Source organism: Ictalurus punctatus, chromosome 8, assembly GCF_001660625.3.
Source record: "Ictalurus punctatus breed USDA103 chromosome 8, Coco_2.0, whole genome shotgun sequence".
NCBI lineage: Eukaryota > Metazoa > Chordata > Actinopteri > Siluriformes > Ictaluridae > Ictalurus > Ictalurus punctatus.
Window position 1 is genome coordinate 16,035,398 of NC_030423.2, and position 22,597 is coordinate 16,057,994.

The 22,597-nt window shown below is 40.5% G+C and overlaps 3 protein-coding genes across 3 annotated transcripts; 2 read left to right on the forward strand and 1 right to left on the reverse strand.

Annotated features, from left to right (window-relative positions):
* The first annotated feature begins 1,076 nt into the window (after positions 1–1,076).
* Positions 1,077–9,961, forward strand: si:ch211-168f7.5 (dapper homolog 2). The gene is made up of 4 exons (XM_017475236.3): positions 1,077–1,771; positions 5,337–5,502; positions 6,156–6,365; positions 6,457–9,961. Exons 1-4 carry the CDS (start codon positions 1,529–1,531, stop codon positions 8,829–8,831), a joined length of 2,994 nt encoding a protein of 997 aa, XP_017330725.1. The 5' UTR covers positions 1,077–1,528; the 3' UTR covers positions 8,832–9,961.
* On the reverse strand, positions 9,703–14,633 carry ttc9c (tetratricopeptide repeat domain 9C). Its single transcript, NM_001329328.1, is given in 4 exon segments — positions 9,703–10,194; positions 11,907–12,089; positions 12,477–12,804; positions 14,560–14,633. Coding segments are annotated over 4 exon segments (672 nt in total). The 5' UTR covers positions 14,572–14,633; the 3' UTR covers positions 9,703–10,045.
* Positions 14,634–17,955: 3,322 nt separating this feature from the next.
* On the forward strand, positions 17,956–21,629 carry zgc:153018 (Transmembrane protein 179-like). Its single transcript, XM_017475156.3, has 4 exons — positions 17,956–18,471; positions 19,324–19,461; positions 19,811–19,889; positions 20,012–21,629. Exons 1-4 carry the CDS (start codon positions 18,149–18,151, stop codon positions 20,210–20,212), a joined length of 741 nt encoding a protein of 246 aa, XP_017330645.1. The 5' UTR covers positions 17,956–18,148; the 3' UTR covers positions 20,213–21,629.
* The last annotated feature ends 968 nt before the right edge of the window (positions 21,630–22,597 follow it).

Genomic DNA, 22,597 nt, shown 5'->3' on the forward strand with positions numbered 1-22,597 from the left:
TATAAATTCCAAATGATAAAAGCAAACATATCAAAATAGAGTTATGATAAAAGTAATAATTGATCCTTTAAAATGAGACAATGTTGTTCAAAACATTTAAGTTAATACATGACTTCCTATCTTATCTATCTTAAATTGGGATTTTAAATTCATTGAGACATACAATACAATTTACAAACATTAATAAAGGTACCAAATATGGTATGCTGTTGCTAAATATTGCTTTATGTCAAAAATATTTTTTTTTAAATACATTTAAAAACATTTGAGCCCTTGGATATAGTCTATATGGCCAAAAGTTTGTGGACAACTCACCCTCGTATCCATAAGTAGGCCAACTCCAAACTGCTGGCACAAAGTTGGAAGCACATACAGTATTTGTAAAGCTGTAGCATTACAATTTCCCTTCACTGGAACTAATTATTTAGCATTATAACACCCGTGTGCACAAAATAAGCTCCAAGAAAACCATGTCTTCTTGGAGCTTATTTTGTGCACACGGGTGCACAGGTTTTCCTCTGGGAAAACCTTCCCAGAGGAGTGAAAGTTATTATAATAGCAAAGAAGGATTACATCTGGAATGGGATTCTCAACAAATGCACGTAGACAATGATTAATATGGTCAGGTGTCTACAAGCTTTTGGCCATGTAATGTACATCCATACAAAATGGCATATTTATTATACTTGAGTGATGCAATGTGAAATCGTCAGTGATGTTAGGATGTTAGTCCGTTTCCATGACATTAACTCAGAGACAGCAGTGCTGAGGTTATTATAGAGGCAGAGCGCCATCTAGAGATTAAAGCCAGTTACTGCTGTTTCCCTTTCGCACTGCAGATGCAGGAGGCTCTCGTTGCTAAGCATTCGTTATTTGTTCTCTTAACTCTTTGCGGTGAATTATTAAACCCTAAAAACTAATTATAATGTTCATAAAATTCACCAATCAAACAATTTCTCGTTTTCGAACATAAAGCGCTTTGTTTAGAACGCGTCCGTTCCATTCGAAAACTTCTCCAACCAATCGGGGCCAAGCACTCACACCGTGACTCCGCCCACAATGCTAGTGTCCCCGCCCCTCGCCGTTTGCAGTGCCGTGCAATGCTTTACGCATAACTGAATCAACGGAATCGGCATCATGGACAGGAATGTGAATGTGGAGGAGGTAGGACCAGGCTGGATGGGTTATATGTGATCTAGGACGGTCGTTCGGTTTTGCGGGTAAAGATAAGATTCAGGAATGATCATCCGTGTTTTTTTTACACGCGTGAATGCGAAAGTTAGCACTTGAGTTAGCTGGAGAACGTCAGTGCATTTTCCCACGGACTCTACGCGGCGTTTTTAGATAACAGGAGATAAACGCGATGCTCCAGATGTCGCACACTGTAACACGGTAACATTGATGCCGCATTGACAATCAACGGTGCACCGGCTGGAACACGCGCACAAGCACGCACACAAGCACGCACACACACATTCAGAGGCAGGCGAATCGCACGCGCTTGTCGGACCCTGACTACACGCACAGGATGTCGGGGCGCAGGAGCTGCGTGAACTCGCTGTGGTCCGGGAGTGAGCGAGTCCGCATCGGAGAGCGACTCAAAGCCACGCTGGCCGGCATCGTGGAGCTGGATGTTCTCCGAGGACGACAGCTGGAGCTGATCGACTCTGTGCTGGATGAGAGCGGGAACACCGCGGATGGCCACTGCGACCACCGGGAGAACCTCGACAGCGCCGCCGATGATGGTGCAGTAACCACCTTCAGGCAACAGGTCAGCGGGGACGGGGTTTAATTCCCATGGGGACCTTCGTTTCTAACCTAAATCTTGGAATATTTCGGGCAATAAACACCTGCACTGTGTTTTGGTGGCAGTGACGTCAGCCAACCAGGGTGGCACTATTTACAATTAAAGGTTACACACACACACACACACACACACACACACGTACACCTTGTAGGCATTCTCTACGTGCCAAGGTTGAATAAGCGTATTATGGACCACTGAACATAACACGTGTTGAGTTCACACAGATTCAAAATAGTCTTGCTGGGTGTACAATGTCTAGATGATTTACTTGATCAGGTTTTCATTAAGATTTGGCACAGTATTGGTTTGGTGAGTTGAGGTTAGTGATCTGATGTGACAAGGTGAGCTCCTGTCCCGGTATGAAAGGCTTTTTGATGGAGCAATAGGCCTTTTTCCAAGTCTGTGTGTGTGTGTGTGTGTGTGTCTGTGCCTGTGTCTGTGTAAGGAGAGAAGATTGGGGGAAGTGCTTGTCTGAAATGACACTGGGGTTAAGTATGGCCTGTGCCCAAGGAAGATACTGTGTAAATGAACAGATGTGAAGTAACCACATGTAACACAGTGGAGATATTCACCTCTGCTAAGTGTTTTTTTTTTTCTTGTTTTTTCCTTCACATTCAGTATCCCACAGCAAAAATTCAATAATGCATATTAAGTTGTTTTTACACACTCATTTAGAAATCACACACAAGTGGCCGGAGGTATTATTAACCAGTTGGTTGCAACACTTAATTTCCAAAGATCCCAACGCTCAATAACTCGGATTGATCAGATCAGACTGAGATGCAGTAACATAGTGGTGCAAAATGTAGGAACGATTAGTCATCATCTGGGTTTGTTTGTTGCTTTTCCGCCAACACATCTGCCATTTTGCATAAGAAGAACATGTTCAAATTATTATGCTGCTTGTGTCATCAGCTCGTCAGTGATTGGTAAAGAGCGAGCGAGACATTAGGAGATGGAGAGCAGTCCACATGGCTGCACAAGGTTCCCAATGAGTTCAACTCCCGAATGTGACACATTGTATTTTGTCATTTAGATATTATTTGGACACAGTGTCTGAAAACTTTCAATAGTGATTCAACACTGACTCAACAGTTAACGCTTAAAAACAAATCATCTTTAAAATCACAGATGGCAATAAATATGATGTCCTTGAATCTTCAAAAACGTCTCGCTCTGGGTGGCACTGGAAAAAGAAAAGCCAGTCCTTAATGACTGTCTTGTGATTGAGTAGACTTATGACACTAATGTCTGCACACGTCCGGTGACATTGATATGAGAGCTCCAGTAAGTGCTCTAACATTAAACAAGAGAGATCACACTAAAGCACCTCCCACACCTCCCACATTTTCTCATTTTCTAATCATTTTGTGACCCTTTTTTATCATTAATCTTATATAACTCTCTTTCTGTGTGTCCAACTGCTCCTTTTAAATTGATGAGTAGCTGGAAAAAGGCCAGCCATGTTCATGACACTGCTCTAAGACCTGTATCAGATTTCTCTAACTCTGGCACTGCTGCTCATCCCCCAACCTTTTTTCCTTGTATAATCAAATCAACTGTAATGTCATACTTTGATAATGTACAGTACATGCATTTCATATACACAGCAATGTCTGAACAGTCATTACTTTGTGTTTGTCTGGGAGATTGTTTCATAATTTTATGTTTGGGCTAAACCTGGTAGGAAAGCAGTGATGTGTTTGTGTGTGATGTTAACCCTTCTGTGCCCTTCAGGTTAAAATGACCAATTTTAAGTCTTACTATAAGCAATATTAGATTACTAAACAACATTTCCAATTTGAAACTTGATTTTAATTTAGCTATTAATCAGATTTTAAAGTGGGTTAGTTAATTTTGCTATTAGCAAAATTATATATAATAGCAAAATTATATGTAGTATAGATTAGAGTAATTATGGAAAAGGGAAAATTGAGTTGACTGAGTGGTAAACCAACAAAAATATACCAACAAGGGGGATCCTGTATTTCCATCAATGCTGCTCGGATTGTCTATATTGCATATAATAGTGATACAAAAAATAAACTGGTTAAAATGGATTCTGCATTTGTATTGCTATCAAATCAGTGGAACATTGGGACAAGCACTGATAAACACACTCTTTAAATAAATAAATAAATAAATAAATAAAAGGTCAGATCTAGAACCCCTAATGGCTCTTTAGTTGCTTCTTGGTTGTCTATCAGAAAGGATTCCAAACTAGAACCCTGAAATATACAAAGAACCACTTAAGGAAGCATTGAACGGTGTAGTGACCAAAACATAAGGGATAAGTACATAAGTTTTCAGCATAACACTGTGTCCAAAAACGATTCCATATAGGCCTATATAAGTAACATATTTATATCATATTCAATGATGATTGCAGTATTCTTACATAACATCAATCTGCTGAGGGAAAAAATATTCCTCTATCTGAGAGAGAGATAAGTATTGCTGCTGAATCGGTTGTGTGGGCGAAGTGAGAGAAAAAGACACAGAGAGAGAGAGAGAGAGCGCGAGGGATAGAGAGACAGAGTGGCTCAGCAGTACGCAGCACTGAAGAGGGGGTGGTAGTCACATCCAGGAGTGTTGTGTGTGTGTGTGTGTGTGTGTGTGTGTGTGTGTGTGTGCGTGTGCGCGCGCTAGGGGTTTAAAATGCCTCCTTCATGGTGTTTCTCTCACTAGGCAACCCAGCCCCCGCTCGCTCTCTTTTACTTTCTCTCGCGCGCTTTCCCACTGACTCATGCTCTCTTTCCTTGTTATCAATCTCCATCCGTCCCCTCTCGCTGAGTCTTAGACCTTCATCCGTCCTCTGCTCTCAATCTCTCACCCTCTCACTGCTTCTGACAGTGTCTTTCTTTTGTGTTTTTCTGCCTTATATTTCTAAACTAGGAGAAAAGGAATTGTGGGTAAACTGCTAGAGAAGAGATGAGTGCGGTCAAAGTTTCTTTATAAAAATCCCTCAGCCCCCTCGTCCTCTTTCCCTGGTTCTTTGTTTCGTCATCTGTCGCTCCCTCCATTCTTTCCTTATGAACTCTCCCATCCCCCGGGGAGTTGGTTCTTCAGCACTATTACGAGTCACCTGCATTGTGTGTTAAACTGAGAACAGTGAAGCAGGGGACTGATCAGACGTAACAGGAATCACACAATGGTTAATTGTGTAAGATGATATTTAAAGCATGGTTCTTTGTGGAGCATGAAATAGCTCAGTTACTGCACTCCATAAATACCATGGATTTCAGAACTTATTTTAAGATGAACTTTGACACATTCAAAGCAGTGATCTCTAACATGCCTGGCTCTTCAAGTATTGTGTAGAGTACCAGTTATTATGACCTGAAATGGCAGCATTGTTTCTGAACAATTTTAATAGCTGTGTGAAGTTAATGGCTTGCTGCCGAAGTACTATTTTGGAATTTTGTAAACATAAACATCTCTGCTGTTCTTGCCCTGTAATTACCACCCGTGGCCTGTTTTAACATGTGCCGACATTCCCTGTGCCATCTGCTTTCTGTTCTCTTCTCAGACTCCCTCTCCAGCAGACTCTATAGTGCCAGGCATCAGGGCTGCAGAGGGCACAAGCTCCCGCTGGTCCACTCTCTCATGGGACATTCCATCAGACCTTCTCTCCCCTCCCACTCCAGAACCCACTGGCACCATTTCACTCGACTGTGACTCCAGACCCAGCTCAGGTACTGCTGTTAATTCGCAACATCAAAAAGACTTCAAACAAGTGAAGCCCATTTGTTTGCTCCTGCAAATATAGCTACTGCACAAAGTTTTCAAGAAGTCCCTTTGAAAATTAACACCTGTACCTGCATAGACTCTTAAGGAACTTTGTACTTGCATAGAGGGGGCATGGTCTTCAAAGCCCACTCCTTTCTTTGAGAGGGTTTATTGCTGGACTTTGTTCCACTCTGCTGCATGTTCACAGCTTGCTTTTTAACTTGCATTTCTAATAGCAATAGAAGCTCACAAATGTTTTAAACTTGAGTAAATATTGTACCTGAAAGATACTAGAGAATTGTCATTGTTTTCAGAATGAATTTTAATCTGATCCCTGAAGTTAAATGCAGCTCATATGAAACAGTAGTATAATTCCTGACAGTTGCAGATTTAATGGCTGCTTAACATTGTGCAAAAAGAAATATTCAGTGTTTACTTTCCACATCAGGCTCATAATCACTTTATGTATGTTTAACAGCTTTGTGCAGCCTTTGGTAAACATTAACCCTGCCCTTTTTTCTTATTCCTTAATTTATATCCTCTGTCACCCATGAGTGTACTCTTTTGTCCGATGTACATTTGTGCAACCCTCCCCCATACTTTCTGCTCTTCTCCACAGGTTTTTACTCAGTCAGTGGGAGCTCACTCTCAGACTCCTGTTACTCAGTGGCTAGTGAGGCAGCTCCTGGAGGTCCACTTAAAATGGGGGGACCATGCAGGCCTCACTCGCTGGACCACAGTACCACCCAGTGGAGGGAGGATGAAGCACAGAATGGACAGAACTCAAGAGGGACAGCCCAAAAAGGAGACAGGAGGCCTGCTTCTACTGGTAGGAGGAGAATTATTAATCACTTATTTTATCACTCATATTTGTGCGGTGATAGCTGTATAACGTGGTCTTGTTGATACTCGATCAACAGGTGAACTAGAGATTGATGGGCTCATGTTTCTGACTGGACTCTGCTCTAGTCTAGGGGCAGCACAGAGAGGAGGTGTGTTGTCAACCTCCACCACCTATCCACAGCTGCAACTAGACCCCAAATTCTGCTCCGACCTGGTCTCGCGGAAGACAAAAGAGGTGTACCCTTATCCTAGCCCACTCCATGCAGTGGCCTTGCAGAGTCCCCTGTTTACTTCCTGCCAGAATCCTTCCCCCACAGAACGCTCTCCCAGCCCACAGGGGGACCCACTTGGGGAACCAGAGCCTGAACAGCCCCCTGTGAGGCCCCAACCTCCACCTTCTCCATCTCTAACACAGCTGGAGCAATACATAAGTAGATTAGTACATCAGTACCACAGCAGGCTGACTGCTGAGACTTCCAATCGAGCATCTCAAAAGGCCTCTGCAGGTTCATGTTATGAAGGAGTCCATCCAAAGAGCGCTTCCTCCTCCAGCTTGACCAGCTTGACCCCATGTAAGTCGTTTCTGGGCAATTCTGCTAGAGTAAATCTGAGCAGCATTGGAAAGAAAGCTAGCAGGAACTCGATCAACCTTGGAAACCTGCCGTCTGTCACCGGTGAGGATTTCAATATTAGTTTTCACCTGAACTTAAATTTGAACCTTAATCCTAGTTTGAATAAAACACTGAATATTGATGCTAAAAATATAAATGAGCAGGCGTCAAGTTCGTGTGGGCATCTTAGTGGCAACTTCATCACTCCAACCGCCTCCCCTGCTTCATCTTCAACTACAGTCACCAGCACTCCAAACTGGAGGAGCAGACCTCGTATATCCACCTGCCCATCCACAATTAGTAATCGTGGGTCAATGGAGATCACCGGAAAGACTTTTGGTTCACTTAACTTTTCAAAGTCCTTGGACTGGAGTGGGGCACCACGAGAGGAGGCAGAAGGCTGCCCCCCTTCAAAAGCCCCAGAAAGTCCTGCTAAACTTAGTGAGGATTCAGTGGTGGTGTGTGAGATCTCACGTGTGTCTGGGTTGCCCAGGTCGGTGGTAGTAGGGCTTATGGAGGAAGGAGTGGAGCTGGATGCAGAGTGCTTCCAGAATGAAAGAGAGAGGGGCGAAGGATCAGCTTCTCCATGTAATGCTCCGACGCCTCGTTCCTCTCGAATCCCCCTTCCTACTGCTTATGAAGATCGATCTGGTTTTTATTCAAATTCATCCTCAAACCTCTGGGCAGGAAGTGGTGCCATCGAAACTGACTACATTTCCCAGCAGCATCGCCTACAGATTACCCATTCAGATTGCCATTTGATACATACAACACAGTCAAACAGTCCTCGCTCTGATCACTCAGGTCCCACGCCTTCCCACACCTCTCCCATCCTGCCTTTACCCCACACTTACTCAGATTCTGCCTCCTCTCCTGGCTCCTCATCCCGTTCGCGAGTTCATTCTCCTCCTCGACTGCTTTCGAATTCACCATTTACACCTGCTCAGCTATCCGTGTTTCGGCGGGACTCACCTTCCCAATGCTCTCTTCCGCACATCCACCCCTGTGGTTCTCCACTGGAAGGTGCCATCAGGCCTCGTGGTGGTTCCCTCAGGCAAGATGCCGGAGCTGCGACTGGGTGGAAGTCTCAGGACAGAGGCTGGAGGAGGAGTGGCGATGGGGAAGGGCTCTATCAGGGCAAGCATGTCTCCAGAGAGCTGGTGCGAGCATCAACAGTCAGCAGTTACTCAGGAAGAGACTACAGCAGCTGCTGGGAGGAAGAAGCAGGCTCGCGGACTCCAAAGAAAGCCAACAAGTTGTGGAAAGGTTTTGAATCAAGACTCTGGGGGAGGGAGGAAGAGTTGGAAAGGGAGGAAAGGGTTGGAGACATTGGATGGAGGCATACTTCTTTAAAAGAGACTTCGTCAAGCAGGGTACAGGAACGAAAAGAGAATAATCTCTCTAGAAAGAAAGGGACAAACTGGGATGGCCATAGCTCCAGCCTTCGACTATCCAGGAGAGCTTTATTTCGGAGCGAATCTCAGGGATTCCTGTCATCCCGGTCCCAAAAACGGGAAGTCCATCTCCAGAACAACCACTGGTGCTCCTCCTTGGAGATTGGACGTGAAGGACGAGGCACAGAACGTGGGCGAAATCTAGTCAGGAAAGAGGACAAACATCACTCATCCACTGCCAGTCTTTTCCATCTCTCTCGCTCACAAAGCCTGGAGGGAAGCACTCACTCAATATCTCCCCTGTCTTCCCCATCCCTTTCTCCCTCTCCACCTCCGTCAGCCCCTCTAACCCGTTCCCGATCATTTCGTGACCTTGGGAGAAAAATCTTTGGCTCAATGAGGTCCCTCAGTTTCAATAAGAACCAGAAATCAAAAAAGAAAGACTAGGAAAAGCAGGCAGGAAAAGCGGCCAAACCTTCGACAGAACTGTATTTCAGATATGGCAGGATAGTGAACGGACAGTCACTAATGATTGTATGATATAGTCAAACCATGCAAATGCTTGCCATGCTACAAGTTATGGACCTGAGTTCATCACAGAAACTTCAGTGGGAAGCCCTAAGATTGGTCAGCACTTAATGGGCAAACAAAAAAGATATCCTGTAACTCACCAATTTAATGTGCTGTGTTTAACTATAGATGTTTGAAATGTGTAGAAATGCAGCATTTGATTATTTTTGCATATAACTAATTGCAAAAACATGATTCTATTTACTGTAGAACGGGACATGCAGGTCAGTTATAAAGGCTAGAACCAGGATTAATGTGTGTAAGGGAAAACAGTTTGAGCACCAATACTGCCAAGTTACACAACTTCTGATAATGTGGGAGTGTATGTTAAACAGCTCTTTCTTTCTGCAAGTTTCTGTGCCTCTGCATGCAACTCTATACTGTGTCTCTGTGCATTATTATACTCAAGGTGCACCAGTGTACTCTAGGTGTTATTTAGAATACTATATACTTTGCACTATATGGTTTAGTGCATTTACCGTAAAACACAGATTAAAATCATAAAGTACAGTTTGTTGTGTAATATGAAGTGTGCTCAGGACTTTAAAATAAATAAGATTTCTGTGTTAAATAATGACTCAGTATTAATAAAGACTTAAAATGAAAATCGATTCCTCGTTTTGAATGTGGCTAGTGTATATGCCCCTAATGCCATGAAACAGTTCACCTTGGCACAACAATTGGAATCTTGCAATCTGCTGTATTAGATCCCAATAGTCTTCAGTCTTAAATAAATGAAAAATAAACAATTTTCAAAAAATATTTATTATAGAACAGTGCTGAAAGATGACAAGCTCTCATGTGATGGTATAAACTTACACACAGAGGAAACAGAAACCTGAACAGCAGTTAACTGATATCTGGTGAAGCCACAGTCAATGGACTAATAAGGCTTTTAATTTTCAAACTGCCCAGTCATAACAGTGTGCCCTCATTCTGATTCAGTCTTGGCAAGAGATCTGTACTCTCATTAAACCCCTTACTGGGGTTTATATTCCATGCCCTGGGCAACGTGTAGCCCACATTTTGGTAAGCCCTTTCTCTTCAGTTTCATTCTTCATCTTTTCAGCTGGTGCAGATCTTCCGAGTTCTCACACCTGGTTTGGGTTCTTCTCTACAGCATCCTCTTCTTCTGCTTGTTTCTGTTTATTGAACATGCCTTTGTAGAGAGCTTTCTCCTTTTCGAAGTCTTTGCTGAGTCTCTCTTCCACCCGCTGGAGCTGTTTCTTGACATTGGCATCTAAAAAACATACAACCAATAATGTTATTTGATGCACTCTAAAAAGTCCTTTCTTACTCTCTCCAGCTGGTGCTGCGACTTGTAGTACAAAATGATAAAAATATACATAAAAGTATAACAAGTCTAATTGTAATAATAGTATTTTTAAAGTGTGTGCTGCTCCAGCATTTGAGTGTTGTATTTCTGTATCCTAAGCTAGAACTTCGTTTCACATTACAGTGACACAAAAAAATAACACTGTTATAACAGTAGACAACAAACTAAAACTATTTATTAAGTAAGTTACATTGTTTGAGAATTAACTAATGATATATAGGCGCATCTAAAAAAAAAAATTGTATAACGTGGAAAAGTACAGTATTTTTTTCTGTAATTTTATTCAAAAAGGGGAACTTTCATATATTCTAGATATAATACACAAAGTGAAATATTTCAAGCCTTTTTTTTTTGTTTGTTTTAATCTTGAAGCTTACGGCTCATGGAAATATAAAATAGTAGCACAAAAAAAAAGAAAAAGGAAAATATAAGTTCAGTTCCTTAGCAAATGCATTAACCAAGTCCATGTCATGCATCAGCAAGTTCAGAATTTGTTAACCTTGCAGAAATACATCTGCATGGACAGACATGATACTATGCTTGGAGTATGGCGGTAGTGGTGGACTGTCCATGGTTTTATGATGCTGGCCTGTGTGTGTGTGTGTGTGTGTATTTACAGTTGTGCTCATAAATTTACACACCCCTTACAGAATCTGCAAAATGTTTAAAATAATAATAATAATAAAAGAAGGATTATTAGATTTGCATTTTTATTTTTTTATTTAGATGCCCTAAATAAGCTATTTCATAGAACAAATGTTCACATACAGTCCACAAGACTATATATAATAATAACTGAATTTAAAATTAACCAGTTCAAAAGTTTACATACGCCTGATTCTTAATACTGTGTGTCGTTACCTGGATGATCAACGACTGTGTTTATGTTTTGTGATAGTTGTTCATGAATCCTTTGTTTGTCGTGAGCAGTTAAACTGCCCACTGTTCTTCAGAAAAATCCTCCAGGTCCTGCACATTTTTTGCTTTTCCAGCATCTTCTGCATATTTGACCACTTTCCAGCAGTGGCTATATGATGTTGAGATCCATCTTTTCATACTGAGGACAACTGAGGGACTTGTACACAACTATTACAAAAGCTGCAAACATTCACTGATGCGCAAGAAGGTAACATGCTACATTAAGAGCCAGAGGTTGTAAACTTTTGAACTGGTTCATTTGTGTAAATTCAGTTATTATTGAGTATGTAAATGTATGAAGACAACCGTTAACAAAGTGCTGAACTGTATTTACTCTCTAGAAAGCTTGTTCCATATTTCACTTCACTGATTCACATGTTAAATGTCTTATGTCATTCATATGATAAACCTTAACATACATTAATAAAGAAAACTTAAATACCACTTTTTGATTGAATTTTGTTGAATGAAACTTCCTGTTATTTTTCATAGTCGCCTAAAATCATATGTGTGGCAGAAATCCACTGTGGTGTTGTTCCTAGTTGTTCATTTGATTCCTGAATTGCACTCAATCAACTATCAATTGATCAGTTACATAGACTGTACTTGGATCTTACATCCACAAAAAGTGAGGGGAAAAAGCTTTTGTGTTTAAAGGGCTTTTCGTGTGGCTTTTAAGGATACAAGTACATTTTTACCATTAGGTTTCCCTCTGCTGGCTTGAAGAAGGTAATGTCGGGCAGTCTGAGCATCACCGAGCTCCAGGGTGGCTACTCCAGCTCTGTACAGGGCTTTAATATCTCCAGCCCTCCACTGCAGTACCTTCAAACTGTACTCCTGCACACGGGCGTAGTCCACAACTTCACGCTGCAGTAAACACGCTGCTCAACACAGAAAATCAACTTTTAGAGCAGGATACAGTTGTCTACAAGAGACACGAATAACTTGACAATCATGACTTTCTAATCGTTTTGTTTTGACCAGATACTGTTTTATTCTATTCATCATGTAAAGAGAATATTATGGGATCTTTTTAGGTGAACATTATAATTAAAGACAACTGGATTTTAGGCAATAATCAGGCTATTCAGTGCTTATGTATGTGTGCGCACATATATATCAGTAATTTGCTTTCTTGGTGCATGTGTGCAAACATCAGCAGATGGGGAAAAGCTGCCTCAGAAGCAGTAAAGAGCACAGACTTAATTCAACAATACACTTGCAAAATTTTGGTCAATCTGCAACTATTGTTATCTAGTAACACCTACCTGCTAGGTTGTTATAGCAGTCAATCTGCGTGCTCCTGAGCAGTTCCTCTTGCTCTGGTGTGAGGGTAGGAGACTGGGGTCTAAAGGCCTTAAGACTTGATGTCACTTCTGAGTCCAGACCACGAAGCACAAGCAAGGCGCGGTGATAACGTCCGATGGCGCTGCGCACATTCTTCTCGCGGTAAAATGCATTACCCTCCGTCTTTAAGCGTACAGCATCAGCCAGCTGCGAGTCCACCCGTGAGTCTGAGCCTCCGGTAGCACCCAAGCATGAGGCAGAGCAGCTCTCTGCCTCTGAGACTCCATCATCAATAGAATCAGACTCGGACTGAAACATAAAATGAAGTTTCTCTGTCTGACTTAATAAAACTCATTAACTCGAAAATCTCAGAGTAACTAGAAATTACCCATTAAAGTATGTGTACACTGTTCGTTTCCTTTTTTTTTAACGTTGAGCCCAATGTTGTTTCCACAACTTCTATGTTGTATTTCTTATTAAGTGACCATTGCTGTAAAACTGGTGAGTGGGAATAGAAACTCTTGCTCTTTTGTTGTTTAGGGCCTAATAGTGAAATCTGTTAAAAAAAATATATATTAACATTGTCTTCAGCATTCATTGTTAACTTTTCTAAGCTTCAATTTCGCTAATCATGGTTTATGAACGCGATGACAGTTTTCATTTACACTTTCAAACTTTTCTTTATGCATCACAAGTTTACGTTCACCGTTCTGGCACAAATCTCACGTGAGGGCCGGCTTAACAGCGATTTATTCCCATTGGCTAGTGAGATTTGGATTGACAACTTGAGTGTCCGGCTGAGGAGGAGGAGGATGGCGTTGATGACAATGACAGCGATGCTCCGTGCTGCTTCTGAGCTCATCTCGCAAAAATAGTCGTATGAGACTACTCAAACCTCAAATATGAATTCCAAACCAATATTTACAAACACTATAACTATACAGAGAACCACATCCAGAACGCTCTCCAAAACTCGTGACACTGAAGTCTCTACTACCAAGTCAGAGAGTTGTCCATCCAAATCTCAGTAGCCAATGAGAGTATATCGCTGTAAAGCCCCGCCCACACAAGAGGTTTGTGCCAGAATGGTGAATGTAAACTTGCGGCATATAAACAAAAACTTTGAAAGCGTAAATGAAAACTCTGTCAGCGCATTGATAAACCATGATTAGGATTTACGAACAGAAAACTAGACAATGAATGCCATTTATTTGAAATTAAATATATTTTTGCCACTGAGTTCATTGTTTTCAGTTTCAAGGTGCTTTACATGTTTCTTCTTGCATATTTTTGTTCGTTTTTTGAAAAGTTACCATACTTTTAGCACAAATCTAATCCCATACTTAAACACCATTGTAGCTGCACTAGCAAGGCCCCCTTGACGTCAGCACGGCAAAAAAACTGCTAATTTCTCACAGGAATAACAAGAATACAGGACCAACTAATGATTTCGCTCCTGAATCACTAAACTCACCACAAATAATTCAATATAAACACGTTGAATGTGTTTCAGAGTGGAGTTTTCCTTTAATTAATCAAAATCTTTTAGTCCTAGTTACTATAAACCCCTACAGTAATGCCAATATGTATCAATTCATTTTGCATCAAGGAACAAATTATATTATTCTTCAAACTAAGTTTTGTCCTATAGATATATAGGGGGTACCAGTCATCAGTGTGCTTTTATTCGTGACTAAAATTAGCCAAACTCGCCACATAGTGCAGTGTGTAGTGTAGTGAAGGGGATGTGCTTTCAGCCATGAGATTAATGTTTGCCCTTTGACACACAGAACACTTCAAAGTTTAAGTTCTCGTGTACCAAACTAGTTATCTCCTAATTTACAACTCAGTTTTAAAGGTTTGCTTGAGTGCATGATGCTCTGAAATGACCTTAGCCCCATGTCTATATGATCCTTTAGCAAATCCAACATATGAACATGTAATATTAAGATTTAAGCTCGCTAATTTGTTTTCAATGAGATGCATGCAGTCATGCTAGCCACCGCCCCCTCAACTAAAATATACCACAACCACAAAAGACTAAGAAATGATGTCCTAGTTTACCTTCTTGTCCATTAGTGTAAGGCTATAGTTGGTTAAATAACGTACTTATTTATAAAAGATCCAGATTTTGAAATGAAAACTGATAAAAGCGCTAGAAACTGCTTCGTTCTTCGTTTATGATGTGTAGCTTTCTGTTCAGATCAGACACTTACCGCCCCCTAGCGCCACTAAATAAACATTACACAGAGCTCGGTTGATAGGAATTAAAGTGCACCTATTATGGTTTTGAAACGTGCCTAATTTAGATTTAAAGGTCTCATACAATAGATTTACATGCATCCAAGGTATATATTTTTTTTTTAAAAACAACAACAAAAAAAACACACACACACACACAAGAAAAAACACTTACAGTGCATCCGGAGAGTATTCACAGCGCTTCACTTTTTCCACATTTTGTTATGTTACAGCCTTATTCCAAAATGGATTAAATTCATTATTTTCCTCAAAATTCTACAAACAGTGCCCCATAATGGCAATGAAAACAAATTTATTAAAAATAAAAAAACAAAAAAGCACATGTACATAAGTATTCACAGTCTTTGCTCAATACTTTGTTGAAGCACCTTTGGCACCAATTACAGCCTCAAGTCTTTTTGAGTATGATGCTACAAGCTTGGCACACCTATTTTGGGGCAGTTTTCCCATTCTTCTTTGCAAGAAAAACACAGAAAATGTCCCTCAATTTCAATTTTCAACTCGCCAGTTTGGGGGTCATGTTCTCAACTACCAGTGCCTTCCCTGTTTATGCAGTGGCGTCAAATCAACATGGCCGCGCACACTGAACAGTATGGAGAAGTGCCCCTTCTCTACTTTTAAATGAGTTTATAGCACTGTTGGTTTTAGATTATTTAATATACAGACACAGTACTTGGTTAAATCTATAACAGTGACCATGCTAATCGCTATTTTGAGAAGAAAATAATCAACGTTAGCATTATCACTAGCATCAGCCGGACAGCTTATTGCGCTGTTCTGTGTTGTTTCTGTGCTGCAATTTCAGTCCAAAATGTTGTAGGAATGTTTGAAGTTCAGTATAACAGAACAGCACCAACAGCCACTCAGGCCTTTAACTGTAAAAGTGCCGCTAAAGTAGCTTTTTATAAACTTTACGTGCTCTGATAGTGCAAACAAAAGAAGTGGAGGCATCCATGTTTTTTCCCCCTATATGAAAAGATGTTTTAACAACTTGCTCAGTTCAGCATGACCACTTACAAGACACCAAGAACACAGCATAATTGCTAAAAAAAAAAAAATTGGTTTAGTTTTTGAGATACATCAGCCTATGTTATGCCATTTTTATTACACTAATAGGTACTTCGCCCTTTCATAAGATAAACTGTCATTCCTTCAGCTTCACGGTGGTCCAGAGTCTATGTCAGGAGCACTGGGTGCAAGGTGGGATCACACCCGATCCCCTGCTTTGGGACTTCAGACTATTGCAGGGGACCATGTATATACTCATTCACCCCTAGGGGTAATTTATCATAATCAATCCACCTACCAGCATGTTTTTGGGAAGGGGAGGAAACCAGAGAACCTAGAGGAAACCCTCACGGACAGGTAGAGAACATGAGAAAGTCCACACAGACAGTAATCTGAGTTTAGGATCAAACAAGGGATACTGGAGATGTTATAGGATATAAAGTGTAATCAATGTGTGTAACTACAAAGCTGATTAATATTTCAATGTGTGTAACTACAAAGTTTACTAATGTTTGGATATGTTAATCAGGTATAATCTGGTATGTATACAAAATGTATACCCAACAGTTAAGACTTACTTGTAGGAATCATTATGTAAATCCATAGTACACTTGTTGATCAAGTTATAAGTGTGTATCAAGTTAGAAGAATTCTGTGTCTTTCTAAACAGTAGGCCTAATTGTTTTGTTGTCAATCCGTACCTCTGCACAGCAGGCATAATCAAAACTATAAAACACATTCTAACTGGTGGGATTCTAAATGTGTACATTAAGTGCTTTGTGATTGTCTAAAGCAGCTTCACTCTATGGCAGTAAATTAAGAACTTTGTGTTTGTCTAAAACAGCTTCACTTGGTGGCAATAAAACAGCAATTAGGCACATACCAGAAACTGGGTTTCTAAACAAAAGCCCCCTAAGCTTGCAAATCAGTGTCAAAAGAAGAGATAAGAATTCCAGGAGGAGAGTACCAAGATGAGGCTATAGGTTGAATTATGTGACAAAAAAACAAAACAAAAACAAAAACCCTGGTCTGGTAAAACTTTTAAAGAACATACAACAGACTACTCATGCACCACAAATATAAGGTATCATATGGATGTGAATAATTAGTTAAGGCAATGGAGATTGGTCTTTTCTAGAAAGAAAAGGTGAAAGCCCCACCTAGGAATAATTGTACTGCTTCAGAGAGGTATATAAAGACATGTTTGTGTATGTATAATTCGGACCCTCTGCAGACTGTCTCACTTTATTGTTTCAATATAGTTAAGTTACTTTTTGACATCTGCAAACCCTCTGTCTCTGAAGTTTTTTTGACTTAGGGTGGAAAGACTGATTTTCCACTACAATGTGAGGGCGCAACTTTACCGCCCTATGAATTGTCACATTATATACAAATCTACTGAAAAAAAGTTGTGATATAGGTGGCAAAACCAAATGATTGCAACGAAATGATGGATCTTCCTATCCATAGGCTAGGAGCAGAAGTTGGGATCGCATTGTAGTTTAGCTTAATTCTTAATTATTCTGCATATAGGCCAAAGCTGAAATTGTGTTTTTGTGTGTGTGCAACAAGACTAGCTGAACAATCATTAGCGGTGTCTTAGTGGTTAGCATGTTTTCCTCACACCTCCAGGGTTGGTGGTTTAATTCCCGCCTCCGCCCTGTGTGCATGTTCTCCCCTTGCCTTGGGGGTTTCCTCCCCCAGTCCAAAGATGATTGGCATCTCTAAATTGTCTGTAGTGTGTGAATGGATGTGTGTATCTGTAGTGTGAGTGTGAGTGTGCCCTGCAATGGGTTGGTACCCCGTCCAGGGTTTCCCCTGCCCTGTGCCCATAGTGCCCTGGAATAGGCCCCAAGCTCTCCATGACTCTGTTCAGGATAAGCAGTACAGAAAATGGATGAGTACACGGTGAGTACAATCACATCTATCCAGTTACAATCCTTTACCCTCAGTCTCTTATCAGTGTTGGTGCATTTACTTTTTATGGAACAGCTGCTGGAATTTTCCACATTGCTCTAGATTACATTTGAATGATTTTACAATGACGCGGATTGGAACGCGCCAATCCTCGGCGAATACGTCACGAAGGCAGAATCCCAATCGGCTCCGTGCTCCCTACATTAGTGCACTACATATACTAGGAGCGAACGGTTCCTACACCCTAAGTCGTGCACTGTGTGTGTACTTTGGGACCGAGCCATCGTGCAGAGCAGAATGCTGATGGGGAGGAACCCCGACACAAATACGTGCTGGACGTGAGATTTGTGGATCATGACCGAAATTTCTGCCACTTTACAGCAATAAACATAAAGCGCGAGAGCACGTGCGTGGTGTGTCTGGGGTTTGTGCAACATCACGAGGTTTTAGTAGCTGGTTGTTAAGCATGGAGCTGGACCGGAGACTATTGCTGGCGCACTGCGCCGCCCACGCCCTGTCCGTTATCGCAGGCCTGCTGGTCGTGGTGCCGTTAGCGCTGAACGGCTCTGCGTTTAAAGGCCGGTGTGCGCTGTTCAGTCAGGGCTTCTGGCGCTCCGAGAACCAGAGCGCGAGCGGCGCACAGCTGGCGGCAGGGACGCACTTGGTGGTGCAGCAGTGGGGGCCGCCGGCAGCCTGCCAGTTCGCCACGTTCGTCGGCGTGTTCACAGTGCTGTACGGAGCCACACAGAGCTGGAGAAGTTTATTTTACCTCCACCGCCGCCACGACGAGTGAGTCCATAAACAACAACAACAACAACAGCCGCATAGATACAGTGATGAGGATATCCTGAAAAACAGATTTTTAGAATAGCCAACGCTGCTATTATTATTATTATTATTATTATTATTATAACAACAACAATAATAAGTATAATAATTATTATAATATTTTTTCAAAAAAGGTAGACGAAGCAGCATTGTGTATATTATTATTATTATTATTATTATTATTATTATTATTATTATTATTGCATCAATAATCAATTATTTTTGTATACTATGATAATTAGAATATATTATCATTTCTGTATTATTATTATTATTAACAATAGTAATATTGTTATTATTGTTATTAATCATCATCAAAGTGATAATAATCATAATATAGGTAGAAGTAGCAACATTGTATATTATTAATAATGCATCAGTAATCAATTATTGTTATATACTATGATCATTACAAAATATATTTTCTAATTCTAAGAATATGGGCTATTAAAATATTTTTAATATTTATGTTTTGTTAGCTTAATTCATATTAGTATGATAATTTTTATATTAATACATGTAATGCACTACATAACAGTATAACTAGACTTACATGGCATTGCCATTGAAATATTATTTTATTCTGTTATATATTTTTGTATTATTTATTTATATTTTAAGATAATATAGTCCTTTAGCCACTGCCGAAATTAAAAGAAGAATAGCATATTGGTGCATTTCTGTTCCCCAAGGTTCAATTATGTAATGTTAATGATTTTTCAAGTTTGTATACTTGTGTGTTAAGCACTTAGAATGTTAGAGGTGTCATGTGCAGGTTCAGAAGGTACATTTCTGCCTGTGTCTGTGTTGCAGCACCTTGTTCTCAGCCTTCCTCACGCTGCTGCTGAGCCTGTGTGTGCTCTTCCTTTCCGGAGGAGCAAGTGTGATTCTGACCCTCGGACTTGTGTCCTGGTGCAACACCGTCACTGACCACAACACCCGACCATACAGGTGAGATCATCCAGATATTACCACAAGCTGAATCAGTGCCCAGGGATTTACTTTTGAAAGTACCTAACATTACTCAGTGGGGAAATTTTCATCATGGTTTAGGTGTTTTAGGAAGTGTGACTCAAAGCCTTTAAGTCAGACTATTAGGCTATTCTGACTATGGTATTTATGACATTATAATGCATGGAAAAAAAACCCAAAAAACAAATTTAAAGTTGTCTCTCATTTTCTGCTTAAATTTAGTTTGTTTCCTGTCTTTTACTTTCCTGAATTAAACCTAGCATAACACTTGAGCTGCATGCAAAATAATATAAACAGTGCCTGATTCATGACTCGGTTCTTACTTCAGCTGTGCTGAGTCGCAATCTGTGCCCCTCTACTTGGATGTGGAAACCTCCTCGTTCTACTCAGAGCTCACCTGTGCACAGGTACAGGCGTTATAGGACATCCCTTCCTTTTTACCTGCCAAGTGATTTTAATGAGTGTACATTTTCATTTAAGTTGCTGGCTGTGTAAATACTGTCTCACTCGGTGTCTTTCTGCTCTGCAGATCTCTCTGTGGTGTTTAACAGTTCTGTGGTTGGTTCACTCCATTCTGTCCTTCCTGAGACTCTACCACTCTCACAGTCAGCAGATCAGCGGACCGTGTCTGTCCCGAGAGAAGGAGCTCCTATTGGGCCAGTCTCATGTAGACTGTCCCCTGCCATGTCAACACCCTCACCCTCCGCAACCACCTGCCGTTTTCATTTAATCCCTTAACTATCCCCTAAATATGCTCTTTTATGTTGATCCACAAATCATAAGCCTTTTCTAGTGCTGGTTAGACTAGGTTTGTGGTAGTGGAAACATAAAAAGATACAAGAATTCTGAAGAAGAAGCTCCAACTTTTACATGGAGCATCCTGTAATGTTGCACTACAACCTGTCCATGCATGTCTGTGAAAAACATAATGAAGAACAGTGGAAACACAAAAATCTAGAACAACAAAGAACGAGAAATGTTGTTACAAATAAGCTATATGTATTGTTTACACATTGTTGCTTTAGTCTACTTATTGTACTGTAATTGTGTTTGTCAAGCACTTTTAAACAGGGTCTTTAGTATTTAGCTTTCTAGGGTAAATGTCATTTTAATGACATGCAGCGTTCGTTCGCTTGCAGAAAGATAAATGTTGCAAAAACCTTGCAATATGCAAGTAAAAATAATATGACAAAGTGAATGGGAAGGAAGACTAGCATGTTGCATGTGCTCAGTTCAGACCCATGCTGCTTTACTGTAAATATACATTGCTGTGCATGCTTCTCTTGCATGCTGCTGAGTGTACAGTCGTGTGTTGCTTAAACATTCTCTCCCTGCCACATGAAGGTTTCTTGGATGATGCTGTGTGTAGATATAGCTCTGAGGAAACAGCCACTGCAGAGGTGCCAACATTTATGGTTTAGCCTTAGCAATTATGATTTTTGACCCCTTGCTAGGAGACACCTGAAAACTACAGCAGTTAGGCTGTATTTGAATTAAGTTCACCTGCTGGAAGAACCAGTTCGCTGAAGGGGAAAGGACATGTAAGATGCATATTTGCTTCTGGTAGTGGTTTCGCACTGACTTTTCAGTTTTGACCTGTGAATTCATGAGCATTGATCTTGTGAGCCAGTAGAGCACAAGTCGGCAAGACTGTGGGCTCTTTGCTTGGTTAAACATGGAGGAGCTGCTAATTATTAAGTATTTCTGACACTAGAAAACATTAGCTTTCTCATCCAGAGATATATGCTCAGTTTTTTGTGGCAAATTTAGTTTTTCCCGCTCTAGTTTGGCTTGCTAGAATTTCCATGTTAGCAATGTTGGCACCTCTGTTCTGTTTGCCCTGCTTGGGCCCCTGGTTGTAATTCAGAATCTGACATCAGTAAGGGACGTGCATGATGGAGAAAAAAACCCAAGAATTCATGGAATGTGCACCATGCCTTTGACCTCTGACCTCCCTGAACTGAGTGGCTGTGGTGACACACACAAATAGCTGAGCAAGAAACTGGAGGTAAAGGGAGAGAAATGTATGTAAATGTAATTATTGCTAATATTCATGTTTTATACCTCTGTTTGTACCACTATTGTATCTATAATTTATTTGATATCAACTCGTGAATAGTAAAAAAAAAAAAAGTGTATAAAATCCATTGCTACAGGTGTGTTGTTGTTTTTGTTCATGCCACCATGATGTAAAAATTATGACAGCAAGCAAAAAAAGAAGGAAGGTAAATAAAGAAGACAACACCTAAAAACCACAGGATTGCATACCCTTTAAATATATTTGTCAATATTCTGTTATTAAAGTACCTGATTATGTGTTACAGCAGTGCAGGGGAAAAAAAAACATTAAGAAAATCTCATTCTCAAATCACAGTTCTCATAAAGGGAATGTTTTTGACACTAGTAGAAATATCAATGCAAAATTGTGTCAGTTACAAAGTTATAGGGAGTTTTACAAAGCTATAGTGAGTAAAACACACACAGAGGCATTATTCAGAATAAAGGAGACAATATTAAAACTTAAAAATAAGTGAGGTTTCTGAACTGCTTAAATGAATAATATTTAGAAAGCCTAGGTGCATCTTAAAGGTTGATCGAAGATAATTTAACACTGATAGAAGAAATTTCACAGTTGTCTGATCTGAAAAAATATGCAAAGACCCAGGTTTGCATCAATAATTGAACCTGTACTTTGGCAGAACAGAAGTTATCCATCTGCACATTGGTCTTTGATACAAAATGCTTGAGAACAGAAGCCCTGCCATGAATTTCAGCTGCGTGAAGCTAACAACGTACAATTCTTGTTAAGACTGGGTGACATGTAAATGAACCATATGAAAATGAATAAATAAATTAAAGACAAGACTGGGTGACACAAGTGTTGATTTTCAATACTGTGGGTTGTGTTAATTATAAATCCTGTTCTTTAACTGCTACATACTGTTAGTTAGGAATCAATCTAATTCAAATCACTCAGAGTCTCTGGTGTTTGAGTATGCCAGAGTAGGCTAAAAGAACACCCTGCTGATTTAAAAAAACAATTAATTAAAAGCTGTTTCTTGGTGTATTCATGCTTTCAGAAAACACTAGTGCACCACTCCTTCCTTAATCTTCC

Coding starts and splice junctions, on each gene's coding strand:
- si:ch211-168f7.5 (XM_017475236.3), top strand. CDS start 1,529: ATGTCGGGGCGCAGGAGCTGCGTGAACTCGCTGTGGTCCGGGAGTGAG. Junction 1,772..5,336: donor TAACCACCTTCAGGCAACAG/GTCAGCGGGGAC, acceptor TTCTCTTCTCAG/ACTCCCTCTCCAGCAGACTC. Junction 5,503..6,155: donor TGACTCCAGACCCAGCTCAG/GTACTGCTGTTA, acceptor TCTTCTCCACAG/GTTTTTACTCAGTCAGTGGG.
- zgc:153018 (XM_017475156.3), top strand. CDS start 18,149: ATGGAGCTGGACCGGAGACTATTGCTGGCGCACTGCGCCGCCCACGCC. Junction 19,462..19,810: donor CACAACACCCGACCATACAG/GTGAGATCATCC, acceptor TTCTTACTTCAG/CTGTGCTGAGTCGCAATCTG. Junction 19,890..20,011: donor CAGAGCTCACCTGTGCACAG/GTACAGGCGTTA, acceptor TCTGCTCTGCAG/ATCTCTCTGTGGTGTTTAAC.